This window comes from Caretta caretta, chromosome 1, assembly GCF_965140235.1.
Source record: "Caretta caretta isolate rCarCar2 chromosome 1, rCarCar1.hap1, whole genome shotgun sequence".
NCBI lineage: Eukaryota > Metazoa > Chordata > Testudines > Cheloniidae > Caretta > Caretta caretta.
The window spans coordinates 11666742-11686458 of record NC_134206.1 but is presented as its reverse complement, the minus strand read 5'-3'; the positions used below and the strand labels follow the sequence as shown (position 1 = coordinate 11686458).

At 50.6% G+C, this 19717-nt stretch overlaps 1 protein-coding gene across 1 annotated transcript in view; it reads right to left on the bottom strand.

The window, feature by feature from the left end:
- RNF169 (ring finger protein 169) overlaps nt 1-19381 on the bottom strand; it is a 53152-nt gene extending 33771 nt beyond the window's left edge. The window contains exon 1 of the mRNA XM_048838888.2: nt 19063-19381. Coding sequence (XP_048694845.2) covers nt 19063-19381 — 319 coding nt within the window. The remainder of the gene's footprint in view (nt 1-19062) is intronic.
- Between the last annotated feature and the right edge of the window lie 336 nt (nt 19382-19717).

Below are 19717 nucleotides of genomic sequence, written 5' to 3'. Positions count from 1 at the left end.
TTTTCACCCTCTGTCATTGGTTCCTGTGTAGGGGCACAGCTATACCTGGCGGCTCTTTGGGTCTCCTAACAGATGTGCAGAGCAGCTGTAAGTTGTGAAAGAGGCAGAAGCTGCCCCCCCAAACAGCCCCAGGACAAGGTGTGGATGGACATAATACTGGCATAGTCACTTTTGCCATCCCTACATACACACCCCACTTGGTTCCAAGCACAGCTCAGACAAAGCCACTAATTTAGTTCTCAGTCTCACAAAGTATCTACAGCTGAGTTGCATCATACGCGCATTTAACTTACGCAAATTCAACTGTGTGTGCTTGGCTGAAAAAAAAAAAAAAAGATACTTGTAAATAGTGCGGGCGATTCCGCCCACCATTACACTCAATGAGCGTGAGATGGGAGACGTGAATCTGCTGTTCCCTCAGTCGGTCTCAGTTCCCACGTGCCTCTCACAGTGTGAGCATCTTGCCCTGCTGAGTGTGATTCTAGTGTTTAAAGATACTTATTTTTTGTACATGGCCCCTAAACGCAAGCCAACTACTTCATCTGGTGCTCAACTGAAGAAACAGCGATCTGTTGGAAAAACTGGAAAAACGCTGGAGGAAAAACTGGCTGTGTTGGATTTATTGAGAGACGGTATGTCGGTCTCCAACGTGGTGCGTAAAAATGGCCACAACGAATCTAGCATCCATGCCATCAAGATTTGAGAGAGAGAAATTCGTCAAGCTGTGGCATCAAGTGCTCCAATAACTGTTAAGGCGACAAGCCAGATGCATGATAAGACTTTAGTGAAGAGTGAAAAGGCATTAAGCTTATGGCTGGAAGACAAACTGTAAACGTGTGCTTATTGATGGCAACACATTGCGAGAAAAGGCTCTTAGCCTCTACGCACTGTTCAAACTTCCCAAAGAGGGAGAGCCTTCTGATGAGAAGGAATTCAAAGCCAGCCACAGGGAGCTTAACAGTTTTAGGAACCGCTTCAACCTCAAAAACGTGCAGACTACTGGTGAAGCTCCATTTGCCAATGAAGAGGCAGCAAAAGCCTACCCCGAACAATTGAAGAAAATCATAGAAGAAAAGAGCTATCTTCTGGAACAAGTTTTTAATGCTGACGAGATTGGGCTCATCTAGAAAAAAAATGCCCAACCGCACTTACATTTCAAAATCAGAAAGACAAGCCCCTGGCTTTAAAGCAGCTAAAGACCATGTGATTGTGTTGTTTTGTGGCAATGTGGCTGGGCATTTAATAAAGCTGGGCTTGCTCTACAGGGCTGCAAATCCCCGTGCCCTAAAAGGCAAGAACAAAAATCTGTCTGTGTTCTGGCAAATAAATAAAAAGGCTTGGGTGACGGGAGCATTTCTGGATTTTCTGGATTATTTCTGGGTTGGTTCCACAAGTGTTTCATTCCAGAGGTCAAGAGGTACCTCGGAGAGAAAGGACTTGACTTTAAAGTGTTGCTGATCATAGACAATGCTCCTGGCCACCCTGAGGCACTCCGGTTTGCGCATAATGATGTTGAAGTCGTCTTTCTCCCCCCCAATACCACGTCCATCCTCCAACCTCTCAACCAAGGTGTGATTCGCTGTTTTAAGGCCACGTACACGAGGCTTACATTCTCACAGATACATAGCGCTATGGATGCTGATCCCAGTCTTAATGTGATGGAGTGCCAGAAGTCCTTCACCATTGCTGATTGCATCACTTATATTAAACAGGCAATGGATGCAATCAAGCCTGAAACAGTCAATGCATGTTGGCGAAACCTATGGAAAGAATGTGTGAATGATTTTAAGGGTTTCCCGACCATTGACAAAGTGAAACGCATTGTTCAGGTGGCCAGGCAGGTGGACGGTGATGGCTTCGTCGACATCCTTGAGGAAGAAATTGAAGAATTAATTGACAGCCATAGAGACGCATTGACTAATGAAGAGTTAGGGGAACTGATAAAATAGTCTATAGAAGATGAAGATGATGACGACAAAAAGGAAGAGCCAGCAAGTTGGAATCTTCATAAATTTGCTGAAGTGTTACAAGCAGCGAAACACTTGAATGATTTCTGAATACGATCCCTCTGTGGAACGAAGCCTCAAAATCACACGTAGTATTATGGACTATTTGAGACCATATCAAGAAATGTTTGAGCAGCTCAAGAGACAACAGCGACAGTTGCTGATCACTTCAAGGAAAAACAACCAGCAGCAGATTAGCCTACACAATCAACTTCTTGAGCTGAACCAGAGCCGCCCCCTTCATCTACGACTCGCTCTCTGTTACCTCCATCTCCTGGATCGACATCAAGCCCTGATGATCCCCTGTAATTACCCCCCGTAATTAAAAATACAGTATTGTAAAATTATATTTAGCATATGTACTCTATTATATACTGTACATTACTGTATACATTATACATATTACTGTACAGGGTTGTACAGTATACACAAAACCATGTGCAGTAGACTGTACTTTATGGGTGATTTAAGGGATTTTCAAGGGTAATTTTGACTATACGTGATTTTCACTTTACGCACTGACTTTAGAACCTAACCTCCATGTAAGATGAGACTCCACTGTGTTGGGAAGTTGGGCAATAATCTTCTCCCCCCCTTAAATGAGACTGATCAGGGAAGAATTCATTTTTAAACTTTCAGAATGTGCTTTAGAACTCTATTAGATTACTACTTACATAATAAGGCTTAGTGTGCTGAACCACCATACGTTATTTAGGAAGACTGGTCCCCCCTCCCATTTTACTTTTGTTGTATGAAAAATGGTAAAGACCTCCATGTCGCACTCTTCTCTACATTCTTGGATGACAGCTTCAACCATTTGGACTCTGTATTCTGTGGCTATTTTTTCAGACACAGAATCAATATTAAGAAGGAAAGCATTCTTTCCTGTACAGATGTTTGTAGACATTATCAGATAATTTCTTATCTTTAGCCAATCATCTTGCATTACTGTCAATATTGATTCTTTAACTTCTTTAATTTTTCCTTTATTCCCTCACTTTCAGTATGGGGCAGTGGAAGTTTAAATCTGTCTGGATGTGCATCCAGGATGATGTCCTTCAAATGTTTCTTTAAATTCTCACTTAGTACATTCAAAAATATGAAGACTGAAATATAAGATGAACTAGCTAGCTTTATATGGAAACATCATCAGATGCCCTGTTCATCTTCCAGAAGCTCCTACATTCTGCTAAACCAATTCCATCCTACAAGTTCATAACTCCATCCACTCTCAACAGTTAATCCCGCCCCCTGGGCACGCTCCTCTCTCTTTGAGCATTTAGAGCATGTCTTCACTAGCAACATTAGAGCTCTCCCAGCACTATAAAAAAAACCTACCTCCAGTAGGGGAATAGCTCCCAGCGCTGATGCACTGTCTACATTGGCACTTTACAGCGCTGAAACTTGCAGTGCGTGTGTGTGTGTTTTCACACCCCTGAGCGAGAAAGTTGCAGTGCTGTAAAGTGCCAGTGTAGACAAGCCCTTAGACCACTGTCACTCTTGGTTTCCTGGTAGACATCATAAAAACTTTGAGGGTCTCCCTGCTTCCCTTTTTACATTTTAAAGTAGAAAATGTTTTCATTCACAGACAGAGGCTAGTGCTTTTAAATATAAATTATGTTTATGTAAATATTTCAGTGATACAGAGGTGCAGAAATGGGGGCAGGAAGGAAGGAAGCCCTGATAAAACCTATTTATTCTTTTATCTTCAGAAAAAGAACAAGTTTTTCACAACCTTCAAATGATTTAAGGATGTGAACACTGAGTAGGGAAAGGAATTCCTTAGAACAATCCAAGGACTATAACTAGAAGCTAAGGACAGAAATTAAGAAAATTTAGGCTGGAAAAAAAAAAAGAGCAGTAATTTCTTCCTGAAAGTGAGATCTAGTAAGTAGCCTGCTCTCTCAAAGAAAGTGGTGGAAATTCCATTATTTAACTAGACTGGGCAAAGCACTAGAGAATGCACTGCAGGGAAGAATCCTGCAATGCCAGAAAGAGAGAGACTAGATGACCTACTAAGTCTTTTCCATCCCTATGATAGTAAAGATGGTCTTCGAGAGTGGAATTCATTTCTCAAACCTTAGCAAACACTTACACTATCTTAAGGTTTGGACAATTTATGTCATAAATTTTGTAATATCCCCACAGCCGTCCCAAAACATGCAGGCAGTAGAATATACTAATTCCCAGGAGTCAGACCTGAGCAGCAGCAACCAGAGCAGCACTGGGACAGAGGAAGCAGACCATCAGAGACGTAGGATGCTTTCAGAACCCCTGGCAGCAAAACTGTGAAGTATACTGAAAATTCACAGAAGAGGAATAAGGGAAGGTGTAGATGCGGATTAGAGCTGAAACAGATTTGGGAAGGAGACATACAGAAAGGTGAGGCAACAGGCAAGCATTAAAATACAATATAATATAAAGCGGAAGCACTTTGAGTCAGCAGTGGAGGAGCATATTAGCCAAGGCATCCAAACAGAAGGATTCATATATTTCAAGGCCAAATGGGACTTTGTAATAATCTCCAAAATCATCGGCCTGCTAAAACTTAACAATAGCTAGGCAGCAAGTATGGTGAGACTGCTGCCTATCATGCTGACCAATACTGTCTCATTGTTTCCTTCTGCTGCCTCATCTGTCAGTATCCACCTGTTGTCTGTTTTCTGATTGCAAACTCTTTGTGGCAGGTACTATGTCTCCTTGTTCTGTGTGTGTACAGTGGCGGGCAGAGTGGGGTCCTGGTCTGTACGCAGGGTTCATAGGTGCTACTGAAATACAAATAATCTACTCCGACCTCCTGCAAAACATGAACCACAGAATTTCACTTAGTGGTTCCTGCTTCCAGCCTAATAACTTGCAGCTTAACAAGATCATGCATTTTAGAAAGACTTCCTATCTTCATTTAAAGACTGCAAGTGCTGAAGAATTTACCACATGCCTTGGTAATCTGTTCCTATAGTTAATTAGGGAGATGATGGTAGAAGGGATGGTTCATGGGGGAAACAAATGTAACTAATAAGATTAGTACCTTTATGTTTTGCTCACATCTGCGTATTAGGATTTGTATGGCTTGTGTTTTTAGATTATAAATTCTTCAGGGTACGGACCTTGTTTTATGTGTGGGTACAGCATCTCACATAAAGGGGCCTCAATCCTCACTGGGGCATTAGGGTGCTGCCACATAATTTAATATTTGCATTACCACCAGTGAGTTAACAAACAAGTGCCCTTAAATTGCCATGCTAGATGCAGGCCTAAACTGTATCTAAATTTATTGTTATTCATTTTTACTATGGCAAATATTAGACAGCATAATGACATTATCTCTGCAGGTTATGGCTAGCAGAGAGTGAGATAAAAATTTCCCCAATTCAATTACCCCCATGCTAGGACAGGGAAGTCACAAACTTCCTGCTTCTTGAAGCTCTTTCATAATTAACATGCCATTTTATGAATGACAGCAATGCACTGAATACAAACTAGCTGCCAGATTCATGAAGGCCTACTAGAACTGGGGGTAAGCTTCAATTTGTAAAGAGATATTCCTCCTACCTAGAGCGGCTTTGTTTCATTTTTTGAATGCAGTGGGAATAAAATGGGCCCCCACCTTATAAAAGACACACAGAGCCCTGAGCAATTCTCAAGTGCTTGTGTGGAGACGGAAAGGAAGGGGTTTAATTCAGTGTGTGTGTGGGGGGGGTGGATGGCTAAAACTATAGTTTGAGTTATAGATAACTATTTTCATTCTCATACATTTTTGCTGCTCAGTGTTCTAGCTTCAGCTGTCCCAATCTCTGCTGGTCAACAGAATGAGGTACCAAATGCTGTCTTCAGCTAGGAGTCATTGCCTCTCGTACAGCAACTCCCTCCTTCTGTCAGTCTCCTACCCCTTTACTATGGCTCTATCCCCCGCTTCACATTGTTTGAGCTGTTTCTCCCACTGGGTCCTTGTCTATCCTGGGAAATGGACTGTTTAGAGCAGTGGTTTTCAACCTTTTTTCATTTGCAGACCCCCTAAAAAATTTCAAATGGAGCTGCAGACCCCTTTGGAAATCTTAGGCATAGTCTGTGGATCATAGAATACCAGGGCTGGAAGGGACCTCAGGAGGTCATCTAGTCCAACCCCCTGCTCAAAGCAGGACCGATCCCCGACTAAATCATCCCAGCAAGGGCTTTGTCAAGCCTGACCTTAAAAACTTCAAAAGAAGGAGATTCCACCACCTCCCTTGGTAATGCATTCCAGTGTTTTACCACCCTCCTAGTGAAAAAGTTTTTCCTAGTATCCAACCTAAACCTCCCCCACTGCAACTTGAGACCATTACTCCTCATTCTGTCATCTGCTATCACTGAGAACAGTCTCGATCCATCCTCTTTGGAACCCCCTTTCAGGTAGTTGAAAGCAGCTATCAAATCCCCCCTCATTCTTCTCTTCTGCAGACTAAACAATCCCAGTTCCCTCAGCCTCTCCTCATAACTCATGTGTTCCAATCCCCTAATCATTTTTGTTGCCCTCCGCTGGACTCTTTCCAAATTTTTCACATCCTTCTTGTAGTGTGGGGCCCAAAACTGGACACAGTATTCCAGATGAAGCCTCACCAATGTCGAATAGAGGGGAACGATCACATCCCTGAACCTGCTGGCAATGCCCCTACTTATACAGCCCAAAATGCCGTTAGCATTCTTGGCAACAAGGGCACACTATTGACTCATATCCAGATTCTTATCCACTGCAACCCCTAGGCCCTTTTCTGCAGAACTGCTGCCTAGCCATTCGGTCCCTAGTCTGTAGCGGTACATGGATTTCTTCCATCCTAAATGCAGGACTCTGCATTTGTCCTTGTTGAACCTCATCAGATTTCTTTTGGCCCATTTCTCTAATTTGTCTAGGCCCCTCTGTATCCTATCCCTACCCTCCAGCGTATCTACTTCTCCTCCCAGTTTAGTGTCATCTGCAAACTTGCTGAGGGTGCAATCCACGCCATCCTCCAGATCATTAATGAAGATATTGAACAAAACTGGCCCCAGGACCGACCCTTGGGGCACTCCACTTGATACTGGCTGCCAACTAGACATGGAGCCATTGATCACTACCCAGCTTTCTATCCACCTTATAGTCCATTCATCCAGCCCATACTTCTTTAACTTGCTGGCAAGAATACTGTGGAAGACCATGTCAAAAGCTTTGCTAAAGTCAAGAAATAACATGTCTGCTTTCCCCTCATCCACTGAGCTAGTTATCTCATCATAGAAGGCAATTAGATTAGTCAGGCATGACTTGCCCTTGGTGAATCCAGGCTGACTGTTCCTGATCACTTTCCTCTCCTCTAAGTGCTTCAGAATTGATTCCTTGAGGACCTGCTCCATGATTTTTCCAGGGACTGAGGTGAGGCCGACTGACCTGTAGTTCCCCGGATCCTCCTTCTTCCCTTTTTTAAAGGTGGGCAATACATTAGCCTTTTTCCAGTTGTCCGGGTCCTCCCCCAATCGCCATGAGTTTTCAGAGATAACGGCCAATGGCTCTGCAACCACATCCGCCAACTCCTTTAGCACTCTCGGATGCAGCACATCTGGCCCCATGGACTTGTGCTCGTCCAGCTTTTCTAAATAGTCCCGAACCACTTCTTTCTCCACAGAGAGCTGGTCACCTCCTCCCCATACTGTGCTGCCCAGTGCAGTAGTCTGGGAGCTGACCTTGTTCGTGAAGACAGAGGCAAAAAAAGCATTGTGTACATTAGCTTTTTCCAATCCTCTGTCACTAGGTTGCCTCCCTCATTTAGTAAGGGGCCCACACTTTCCTTGGCTTTCTTCTTATTGCCAACATACCTGAAGAAACCCTTCTTGTTATTCGGAACATTTCTTGCTAGCTGTAACTCCAAGTGTGATTTGGCCATCCTGATTTCACTCCTGCATGCCTGAGCAATATTTTTATACTCTTCCCTGGTCATTTGTCCAATCTTCCACTTCTTGTAAGCTTCTTTTTTTGTGTTCAAGATCAGCAAGGATTTCACTGTTTAGCCAAGCTGGTTGCCTGCCATATTTACTATTCTTTCTACACATGAGGATGGTTTCTCCCTGTAACCTCAATAAGGATTCTTTAAAATACAGCCAGCTCTCCTGGACTCCTTTTCCCCTCATGTTATTCTCCCATCAGTTCCCTGAGGGAGTCAAAGTCTGCTTTTCTGAAGTCCAGGGTCCGTATTCTGCTGCTCTCCTTTCTTCCTTGTGTCAGGATCTTGAACTCGACCATCTCATGGTCACTGCCTCCCAGGTTCCCATCCACTTTTGCTTCCCCTACTAATTCTTCCCGGTTTGTGAGAAGCAGGTCAAGAAGAGCTCTGCCCCAGTTGGTTCCTCCAGCACTTCCACCAGGAAATTGTCCCCTACACTTTCCAAAAACTTCCTGGATTGTCTGTGCACCGCTGTATTGCTCTCCCAGCAGATATCAGGGTGACTGAAGTCTCCCATGAGAACCACGGCCTGTGATCTAGTAACTTCCGTGAGTTGCCAGAAAAAAGCCTCGTCCACCTCATCCCCCTGGTCCGGTGGTCTATAGCAGACTCCCACCACGACATCACCTTTGTTGCTCACACTTCTAAATTTAATCCAGAGACTCTCAGGTTTTTCTGCAGTTTCATACTGGAGCTCTGAGCAGTCATACTGCTCCCTTACGTACAGTGAAACTCCCCCACCTTTTCTGCCCTGCCTGTCTTTCCTTAACAGTTTATATCCATCCATGACAGTACTCCAGTCATGTGAGTTATCCCACCAAGTCTCTGTTATTTCAATTACATCATAATTCCTTGACTGTGCCAGGACTTCCAGTTCTCCCTGCTTGTTTCCCAGGCTTCTTGCATTTGTGTATAGGCACTTGAGATAACTCGCTGATCGTCCCTCTTTCTCAGTACGAGGCAGGAGCCCTCCCCTCTTGCACTCTCCTGCTCGTGTTTCCTCCTGGTATCCCACGTCCCCACTTACCTCAGGGCTTTGATCTCCTTCCCCCGGTGAACCTAGTTTAAAGCCCTTCTCACTAGGTTAGCCAGCCTGCTTGCGAAGATGCTTTTCCCTCTCCTCATTAGGTGGAGCCCGTCTCTGCCTAGCACTCCTCCTTCTTGGAACACCATCCCATGGTCAAAGAATCCAAAGCCTTCTCTCTGACACCACCTGCATAGCCATTTAGGGGTCCATGGACTACAGGTTGAAAACCACTGTTCTATGGTAACGACAACCTTTTGCAAACCCCTAAGACATAGTCTGCAGACCCCTAGGTTGAAAAGCACTGCGGTAGACAGAAGCCATACTAACAAATCAAATATTATTTGGCCTTTGTATGAACAAGACCATTCATGTTTAAAGCACATTAACTGGACAGGGTAACTGAGGTAAAATGTTTTCAAGCTACCTATTTTTCTAGTCTATACAAGGACACTAAGGGCAAAACTGTGTTTAACATCATTCTTATTAACACACTTTCTAACAGGATGCACTTGCCCAGCATAGACAAGATCTGTGTTTTTGCCTCTCACTTGTCTCCCTTCTTACACAGGATCATATGTTTCTTTTTCGCCATCCCCACTGCCACCTTCAGTGCTCTCACAAAAGCAGAAGCACAGTGAAACTGACATGATCCTCATACATTTCACTGTGCAGAGGGTTTTTTGTCTGGATTTCTTCTGTTGACAGTCAGCCTTGGGTTATGCACTCCCATTCCCTCCGCCAGACTCTTAAGGAATTTATCTTTTTTGTCCAATGGTAAAAGTTCTATTTTATTTTAGTACATGCCCAAAATTAAGTTTTGTTAAAAGGGAGTCTACAAAACCTAGTTTTAGTTTCAACAACAACAGAACACTCCCTCACCAGCATGAGCCTCCTGGATACTATTATCAGATTCAACAATGGAACCCTACAGACTATATACAAGAAACCCATGGATCACCATACTTATCTTCACAGACACAGGCCAGGTCTACAGTACAGAATTATTTCAGTACAACTATGTCGCTCAGGGGTGTGAAAAATTCATACCCCGAGCGATGTAGTTATACTGACCTAAGCACGGTGTAGACAGCGCTACATTGACAAGAGAAGCTCTCCCGCTGACATAGCTACTGCCTCTTGCCGAGGTGGATTAGTTACGCTGACAGGAGAGCTCCCATTGGGGTACAGCATCTTCCCTAAAGCGCTACAGCTGCATCAGTGCAACTGCGTCGATGCAGTGTTTTAAGTGTAGACCTGCTCACACTCACCACCCCAAACACACCAAGAAATCAGTTATCTACAGCCAGGCACTCGGATACCACAGGATATGATCCATAGAGGAAGTCTGGTATACACACCTTAACACACTTAAAACTGACTTCATCAAACAAGGACACTCCACCAGAGAAATAGATTGCACCATGGAACGGGCTACCTAAATATCCAGAGAGAAGCTGCTTCAATATGGGAAAAAAAAAACCCAAAACAAAACCCTCTGACTGCACATCCTTAATGGTCACATGCTACCCCACACTGGAATCCATACAAGGTATCATCAATGAGGACTCCACCCTGAAAGACATCTTTCCTGAACCCCCTCTTCTGGCCTAAAAACAACACCCCAAATCTCATCATCAGAAGCAAGCTCCCCACAGATCAGGACCCACCAGTTCACAGTGGCACTAGGCCCTGCTACAACAACTGATGCAAAACCGGCAGACAAAATTCCACTGCTACAGTGGTCAATATCCCCCCAACACACCTTTCAAATCCATGGGTCCTACTCATATCTATCACAACATGTGGTATACCTCAGCCAGCACACTAAATGTCCCAATAATAACATGACTGAAACCAGTCAATCACTATGCTCTCAAATGAACGTACACAGAAAAATGACAGGAGCACCATATCACCTGTGGGTGAATATTTTTCATGGAACAATTGCTCCTCATCCTCAGGGGAGCATCATCTCCTTCTCCTGTGTTTTATGCAGGACTCCATCTGGTAGACATACCATGACATGGCCTCAGACCACATCTACTGCCTCTTGCCTGTAGGACCTGATCCTACTTTGTGAATCCTACAGAGGCTTAGGCTTGAGTTCAGCACTGAGTGCTCAGGAATTTCAGGACTGAGGTGGCTGTGTACATTCCCAGTAGCAGAAATTTAGGCACCATGGAAATTTAGTCACCTACCAGGTTAGGCAGCAGCTGAGCAGGGGTTATGAAAATCTAAATTTTGGATGTAGACATCTAAAGTGGCAGTTAGGCACTTAGTTTCCCTTGTGAATCCCACCCCAAAGTCCTGTCTACATTATTTTAAATAAAAAGAAAAGGAGTACTTGTGGCACCTTAGAGACTAACCAATTTATTTGAGCATAAGCTTTGAGCTGTAGCTCACGAAAGCTTATGCTCAAATAAATTGGTTAGTCTCTAAGGTGCCACAAGTACTCCTTTTCTTTTTGCGGATACAGACTAACATGGTTGTTACTCTGAAACCTGTCATTATTTTAAATGGTTTAAGAGTGGTAGCCGTGTTAGTTTGTATCAGCAAAAACAACGAGGAGTTCTTGTGGCACCTTAGAGACTAACAAAGTTATTTGGGCATAAGCTTTCATGGGCTAAAACCCACCTCATCAGATGCATGGAGCGGAAATTACAGAGGCCGGTATAAATACACAGCACACGAAAAGATGGGAGTTGCCTTACCAAGTGGAGGGTCAGTGCTAACGAACCAATTCAATTAAGATGGAAGTGGGCTATTCTCAACAGTTGACAAGAAGGGGTGAATACCAAGGAAGGAAAAATCACTTTTGTGCTAATGTATAGTAATAGTGCTAACTGCTAATGTACAGTAATAGTGCTAAGTGTAGAAGAGGACCACCACTGTTTTAACACTTCCCCTACACAGAGTTTCCTCAAATTTTTAAAGCTAAGCCCAGTTCCCTTTCAACACTGCCATTTGTTAAAGACCTACCCACAACCTGTAGACACTCAAGGTGGAATATCATATGATGAAGATCTACACAATCTACTCTAACAATAGTGACATATCACTGAGTTAACACCCCCTGCAAAGCAGAGGGCAGTTCACACCTCAGAGCTACCCTTTCAGGTACATTGCAGACAACACTGCAACAACTACTCTTGGGTTTCATTTTGAATGTTTTCTACACAACCAAGACAGCTAACAATTTACTTATCTTTTGGGGGGGGGGGAGGGTAGAAGAGATTTAAGAACAGTCTACAGGTTCGTCCACGCCTTTAACTCAGGGGACATGGACTGAAGCTCTACTGCTGATGCTCAAGCAGTGGAGATACGCAGCTACAAGCTACAACTAGAGTTAGCCAAACTCATCAACTGGATTAGCAGAATGAACGGATTAGCTATCACTTGTCATGTGTTGTTTCACAGCAGAGTGTACTAACTCAGAATAACTGCTGCAATGAAGACAAACCTTATGTTAATGTTTGAGAATGAGAAAGTGAAACTAGCTAATCTGTTTACACTGTCCAGTCTCCAGAGGGTAAACATCAGTATTAATGGTGCATGGCTAATGAAAAAGCATCAGTGGTGAAGAGTTAATTTTTTAAATGATCAAGTGTTATAGCTACAACTTTTAGAAGAAAGTTGTTTGTAGTGAGTGTTCCCTCAACTGTGTTGCCTGCTTTACAGATAGACAAGGAATTAGCCAAAAGAAGTGATGAATTTAGTGCTAGTAAATATTTTGCCAAGAAGAGACTCCCTTTGGCACAAAACTTTTCTCTTTTCCTAACACCATACAGATGAACTGACCTTACTTTTACCAGCTGACTAACCTGATGCCAAAGAAAATACCTCAGTAATCATTTACTTCTGGACTATATATTTTGCCAGTTACAAAATAATTCCCAATCTGCCATCTCAGTCTATAGGAAAATTTTCAATTCTACACCCAAAATTATGGTAATGAGTTTTAAAGACTTTGCACTATTAATCTGAAGCTAAGCATATACAGAGAAGAGGAATAATACATTATCCACCACCCCGAGACCTCAGTCTGCCCTTCATTGACTTTTCTAAAATAAATTCATGTTGTCACTATTTGTTGACTAAAATAGCCAAAAGATATTTTAATACAGTAGTTATTTTATTTCCTTTCACTCTTCTCCCCTAAGAACAGACCTATTACAACTCACTACAGAGAAACTGGTTAAAAGCTCAACATTGTAATAAAGTTGGTTTAAGGCAACTGCCATGTACTTACAAGCTTAATTCTAAAGTATTTTGTCTTGAGATATCACTTATCAATATCTCACACAATAACCCTGCATTCACTTCAACAGTAAGAACCACTAGTCTCTGTCTCTACTGCCTGCTTACATTCATAAAGTAACCTACGTTGGGGTGCTTAAGGACCTTCCATCTAGTTTTTTTGCTCTGGTTCCCCTCAGCACACACCCCAGTCAAACAACATTAAGGGTGATGGGTAAAAAAAGTACAGCATGAGGGCAAATGCAGCTCAAGCATTATAAATGATACCTATGGTTGACACCAACTTTTCTATTTAAAAGAACCTCATAACTGGGTTCAAAAAAGAACTAGATAAATTTATGGAGGACAGATCCATTACAGGCTATTAGCCAAGATTGACAGGAACACCACCTCATGCCTTGGGTATCCCTAAACTCCCAACTGCGAGAAGCTGGGCCTGGGCCACAGAGAATGGATCACTCGAAATTGCCTTGTTCTGTTCATTCCCTCTGAAGCATCTGCCACTGTCAGAGACAGGACACTGGGCTAGATGGCCCATTGGTCTGACCTAGTCGGGCTGTTCTTGTCAACAGGAGTCCAGTCAATTTCAAGGAGTTAAAGTAATTCTAGGTACTCCCCTTGACCCAGAGCCCACCTGTCAACGTCTGTGGTATTCGAATCACAGTGCGTTAGCGATTCATGTTTTTCTCTTCCATGTTGGTAAGACGCACACAAATAAAGTGAAAAACTGATTACCTATTTAGAGGACACAGGTACAACTGATTAACTATATGATGTAGTTAAATGTAGAAATGAGAGAAGTGGCAATGCCACCTTTCCCTCTACTCTTTCAATTCACCATTTTAAGAAGTTATTCTAACATGAGCAAGTCAGCTCAAGAAAAACTGAGTTTTTGGACTTTTTTATTTGATCTTGTCTCTTGACTACAGTTGCATGGCCAACCCAGACAGTCTGAGAAGCTACCAGCTCCTGTAAAGCGACCAGCTTCAAGATGAGATGTAAGAAGCTGTATGTTACAGAAAGAGAGTTTGCAATCTGTTCTAGTTTACTGAAAGCTTGTGTGGCCTTCAGCGTAATGGTTAATTACTGATGTGACAGGATATGTAACCCTGGATAACATATCCTCCCTCAATGCAGACCTACCATTTTTAGAAAGTCAGTCCTATCGGACAATGGCATGACTTAGGCTGAGAAGCAGTAACAAGGAGGCAATGCTAACACCAAGAAAATAATCACAATACATTATGACAACAAGGTCTTAATCCACCCAAATTAGAAGGATGGGGGCAAGAGAGTTCACACATCGCTGAGTCAATATTTTAGGCTTTCTGTAGACTGAGGCAGACAGCCTTTTATGGATTATTTATTTGGAAAGTTCACTATGCAGCTATGAAGGCTAGAATAATTTTGAAAGGCTGTGCAGAATTTGCACAATCTGAGCATATATCTATACTGAGCCCAAAACTCAGTCACTCCAGCCCCTTTCCTGTACCCCCATTCAGCAGAATATCATAGAGGGAGAAAGAACCCAGTGTCCCCCATGAGCTGAGTGCCACCACTCTAAGAAATGAGCTGAGCCCCAGGAGATTTAGTGCATGTAATCCCCTCATCCCCCACTGTGTGATCGTGGTGAAAACAGCCCCTTCACAGCCTCCTGGATTCAGCCCTACAATACTCAATACATGTAACCCACACACCACACTGTGTCACTGATCCTGGGGGGGGCACACCCTCCACAGCCTAGCACCCTGCCCCAGGCTGAGTCCCATGCACTCAGTGCATGTAACCCCTGCATCCCAATGTGTCACTGATCCTAGGGGGGCCACTCCACAGCACAGCACCACTCCCCCAGTGCTGAGCCCCATGCACTCAGGGCATGTAACTCCCCCCCCCCCTCCGGCACTGTACGTCACCAATCCCGGGTGTGGGGGGGGTGGGTTGTTCATATAGCCCAGCGCCCCTCCCCCAGGCTGAGCCCCACGCACTCAGGGCATGTAACCCCCCCCCCCCGCACTGTGTGTCACAGATCCTGGGGGGGGGGGGTGTTTCCCATAGCCCAGCGCCCCTCCCCCCAGCTGAGCCCCACGCACTCAGGGCATGTACCCCCCCCGCACTGTGTGTCACCGATCCCGGGGGGGGGGGTCCCATAGCACAGCGCCCCTCCCCCCGGCTGAGCCCCGCGCACTCAGGGCATGTAACCCCCCCCCGCACTGTGTCACCGATCCCGGGGGGGGGGTGTCCCATAGCACAGCGCCCCTCCCCCCGGCTGAGCCCCGCGCACTCAGGGCATGTAACCCTCGCCCCCCGCACTGTGTGTCACCGATCCCGGGGGGGGGGGTCCCATAGCCCAGCGCCCCGCCCCCCGGCTGAGCCCCGCGCACACAGGGCATGTAACCTCCCCCGCACTGTGTGTCACCGATCCCAGGGGGGGTCCCATAGCCCAGCGCCCCGCCCCCCGGCTGAGCCCCGCGCACACAGGGTATGTAATCCCCCTCCCCGCACTGTGTGTCACCAATCCTGGGGGGGGGTCCCATAGCCCAGCGCCCCTCCCCCAGGCTGAGCCCCGCGCACTCAGGGCATGTAACCCCCCCCCCACACACACTGTGTGTCACCGATCCCGGGGGGGGGTCCCATAGCCCAGCGCCCCTCCCCCAGGCTGAGCCCCGCGCACTCAGGGCATGTAACCCCCTCCCCGCACTGTGTGTCACCGATCCCGGGGGGGGATCCCATAGCCCAGCGCCCCGCCCCCCGGCTGAGCCCCGCGCACTCAGGGCATGTAACCCCCTCCCCGCACTGTGTGTCACCAATCCTGGGGGGGGTCCCATAGCCCAGCGCCCCTCCCCCAGGCTGAGCCCCGCGCACTCAGGGCATGTAACCCCCCCACACACACTGTGTGTCACCGATCCTGGGGGGGGGGGTCCCATAGCCCAGCGCCCCTCCCCCAGGCTGAGCCCCGCGCACTCAGGGCATGTAACCCCCCCCGCACTGTGTGTCACCAATCCTGGGGGGGTCCCATAGCCCAGCGCCCCGCCCCCCAGCTGAGCCCCAAGCACTCAGGGCATGTAACCCCCCCGCACTGTGTGTCACCGATCCCGGGGGGGTCCCATAGCCCAGCGCCCCTCCCCCAGGCTGAGCCCCGCGCACTCAGGGCATGTAACACCCCCCCCCGCACTGTGTGTCACCGATCCCGGGGGGGGTGTCCCATAGCCCAGCGCCCCGCCCCCCGGCTGAGCCCCACGCACACAGGGCATGTAACCCCCCCCGCACTGTGTGTCACCGATCCCGGGGGGGGGATCCCATAGCCCAGCGCCCCTCCCCCAGGCTGAGCCCCGCGCACTCAGGGCATGTAACCCGCCCCCCCGCACTGTGTGTCACCGATCCCGGGGGGGGATCCCACAGCCCAGCGCCCCGCCCCCCGGCTGAGCCCCGCGCACTCAGGACATGTAACACCCCCCCCCGCACTGTGTGTCACCGATCCCGGGGGGGTCCCATAACCCAGCGCCCCGCCCCCCGGCTGAGCCCCGCGCACTCAGGGCATGTAACCCGCCCCCCCGCACTGTGTGTCACCGATCCCGGGGGGGGATCCCATAGCCCAGCGCCCCACCCCCCGGCTGAGCCCCGCGCACTCAGGGCATGTAACCCGCCCCCCCGCACTGTGTGTCACCGATCCCGGGGGGGGTCCCATAGCCCAGCGCCCCGCCCCTCGGCTGAGCCCCGCGCACTCAGGGCATGTAACACCCCCCCCCCGCACTGTGTGTCACCGATCCCGGGGGGGGGGGTGTCCCATAGCCCAGCGCCCCGCCCCCTGGCTGAGCCCCGCGCACTCAGGGCATGTAACCCGCCCCCCCGCACTGTGTGTCACCGATCCCGGGGGGGGATCCCATAGCCCAGCGCCCCGCCCCTCGGCTGAGCCCCGCGCACTCAGGGCATGTAACACCCCCCCCCGCACTGTGTGTCACCGATCCCGGGGGGGGGGGGGTGTCCCATAGCCCAGCGCCCCGCCCCCCGGCTGAGCCCCGCGCACTCAGGGCATGTAACCCGCCCCCCCGCACTGTGTGTCACCGATCCCGGGGGGGGGGGTCCCATAGCCCAGCGCCCCGCCCCCCGGCTGAGCCCCGCGCACTCAGGGCATGTAACACCCCCCCCCGCACTGTGTGTCACCGATCCCGGGGGGGGGGGGGGGGGTGTCCCATAGCCCAGCGCCCCGCCCCCCGGCTGAGCCCCGCGCACTCAGGGCATGTAACCCGCCCCCCCGCACTGTGTGTCACCGATCCCGGGGGGGGGGTCCCATAGCCCAGCGCCCCGCCCCCCGGCTGAGCCCCGCGCACTCAGGGCATGTAACACCCTCCCCGCACTGTGTGTCACCGATCCCGGGGGGGGATCCCATAGCCCAGCGCCCCGCCCCCCGGCTGAGCCCCGCGCACTCAGGGCATGTAACCCGCCCCCCCGCACTGTGTGTCACCGATCCCGGGGGGGGTGTCCCATAGCCCAGCGCCCCGCCCCCCGGCTGAGCCCCGCGCACACAGGGCATGTAACCCCCCCCGCACTGTGTGTCACCGATCCCGGGGGGGGATCCCATAGCCCAGCGCCCCGCCCCCCGGCTGAGCCCCGCGCACTCAGGGCATGTAACCTCCCCCGCACTGTGTCACCGATCCCGGGGGGGGTGTCCCATAGCCCAGCGCCCCGCCCCCCGGCTGAGCCCCGCGCACTCAGGGCATGTAACCCCCTCCCCGCACTGTGTGTCACCAATCCTGGGGGGGGGTCCCATAGCCCAGCGCCCCTCCCCCAGGCTGAGCCCCGCGCACTCAGGGCATGTAACACCCCCCCCCCCGCACTGTGTGTCACCGATCCCGGGGGGGGTGTCCCATAGCCCAGCGCCCCGCCCCCCGGCTGAGCCCCGCGCACACAGGGCATGTAACCCCCCCCGCACTGTGTGTCACCGATCCCGGGGGGGGGATCCCATAGCCCAGCGCCCCGCCCCCAGGCTGAGCCCCGCGCACTCAGGGCATGTAACCCGCCCCCCGCACTGTGTGTCACCAATCCTGGGGGGGTGTCCCATAGCCCAGCGCCCCGCCCCCAGGCTGAGCCCCGCGCACTCAGGGCATGTAACCCGCCCCCCGCACTGTGTGTCACCAATCCTGGGGGGGTGTCCCATAGCCCAGCGCCCCGCCCCCAGGCTGAGCCCCGCGCACTCAGGGCATGTAACACCCCCCCCCGCACTGTGTGTCACCGATCCCGGGGGGGGTGTCCCATAGCCCAGCGCCCCGCCCCCCGGCTGAGCCCCGCGCACACAGGGCATGTAACCCCCCCCGCACTGTGTGTCACCGATCCCGGGGGGGTCCCATAGCCCAGCGCCCCGCCCCCAGGCTGAGCCCCGCGCACTCAGGGCATGTAACCCCCCCCCCGCACTGTGTGTCACCAATCCTGGGGGGGGGTCCCATAGCCCAGCGCCCCGCCCCCCGGCTGAGCCCCGCGCACTCAGGGCATGTAACCCCCCCCCCGCACTGTGTGTCACCAATCCTGGGGGGGTGTCCCATAGCCCAGCGCCCCGCCCCCCGGCTGAGCCCCGCGCACTCAGGGCATGTAACCCCCCCCCCGCACTGTGTGTCACCGATCCCGGGGGGGGGATCCCATAGCCCAGCGCCCCGCCCCCCGGCTGAGCCCCGCGCACTCAGGGCATGTAACCCCCCCCCCGCACTGTGTGTCACCGATCCCGGGGGGGGATCCCATAGCCCAGCGCCCCGCCCCCCGGCTGAGCCCCGCGCACTCAGGGCATGTAACCCGCCCCCCCCCGGCCGAGGCGAGGTTCCGGAGGCGGCCGCACCTTCGTCCGGCGCTCGCTGCTCCCCGCCTCCTCCCGCGGCGGCGGCGGCCCCGCTCTGCTGCCGGCGGGCCCAGGTGGAGAGGCGGCTGCGGCAGAGCGGGCAGCAGAGGCCCGGGCCCTGCAGGCAGCGCTGGAAGCAGGAGCGGCAGAGCGAGTGGCGGCAAGGCGGCGTCACCGCCTCCACCAGCGCCTCCCGGCACAGCGGGCACTCCGCCCGCGCCGCCGCCGCCGCCTCCTCCTCGGCCGGCGCCCGCCGCCGCCGGCCCCGCCGCCCCGGGGCCGCGGCCCGGCCGCCAGGGCCCGCCGCCGCCGCCGCCATCTTCTCAGCCTTGGCAGGGACTGGAGCGGAGCGTTAGGCCGCGGCGCCGCCCACCTCATCCATATTCAGCAGGGCAGGGCGGGTAATATTCATGAGCCCGCGCGGCCCCGCAGAGTGTCCCCGCCCCCTCGGGAATCGTCCCCAGGGGCGGGGCCGCCGTGCCCCGCCCCCTCGCGTGAAGATCCCTGACGTTCCAGGCTGGTCCCGCAGGGGGCGGGGTGCGCAGCTGGCCTCCATGCCCCTCCCCCACCCGGGCCAGCCTGGTCTGCTCCTCGAGCACCCCCCCCCCCCACCTGGGCCAGGGATACCCCGGCTTGCTCTGCCCCACTCCCCCAG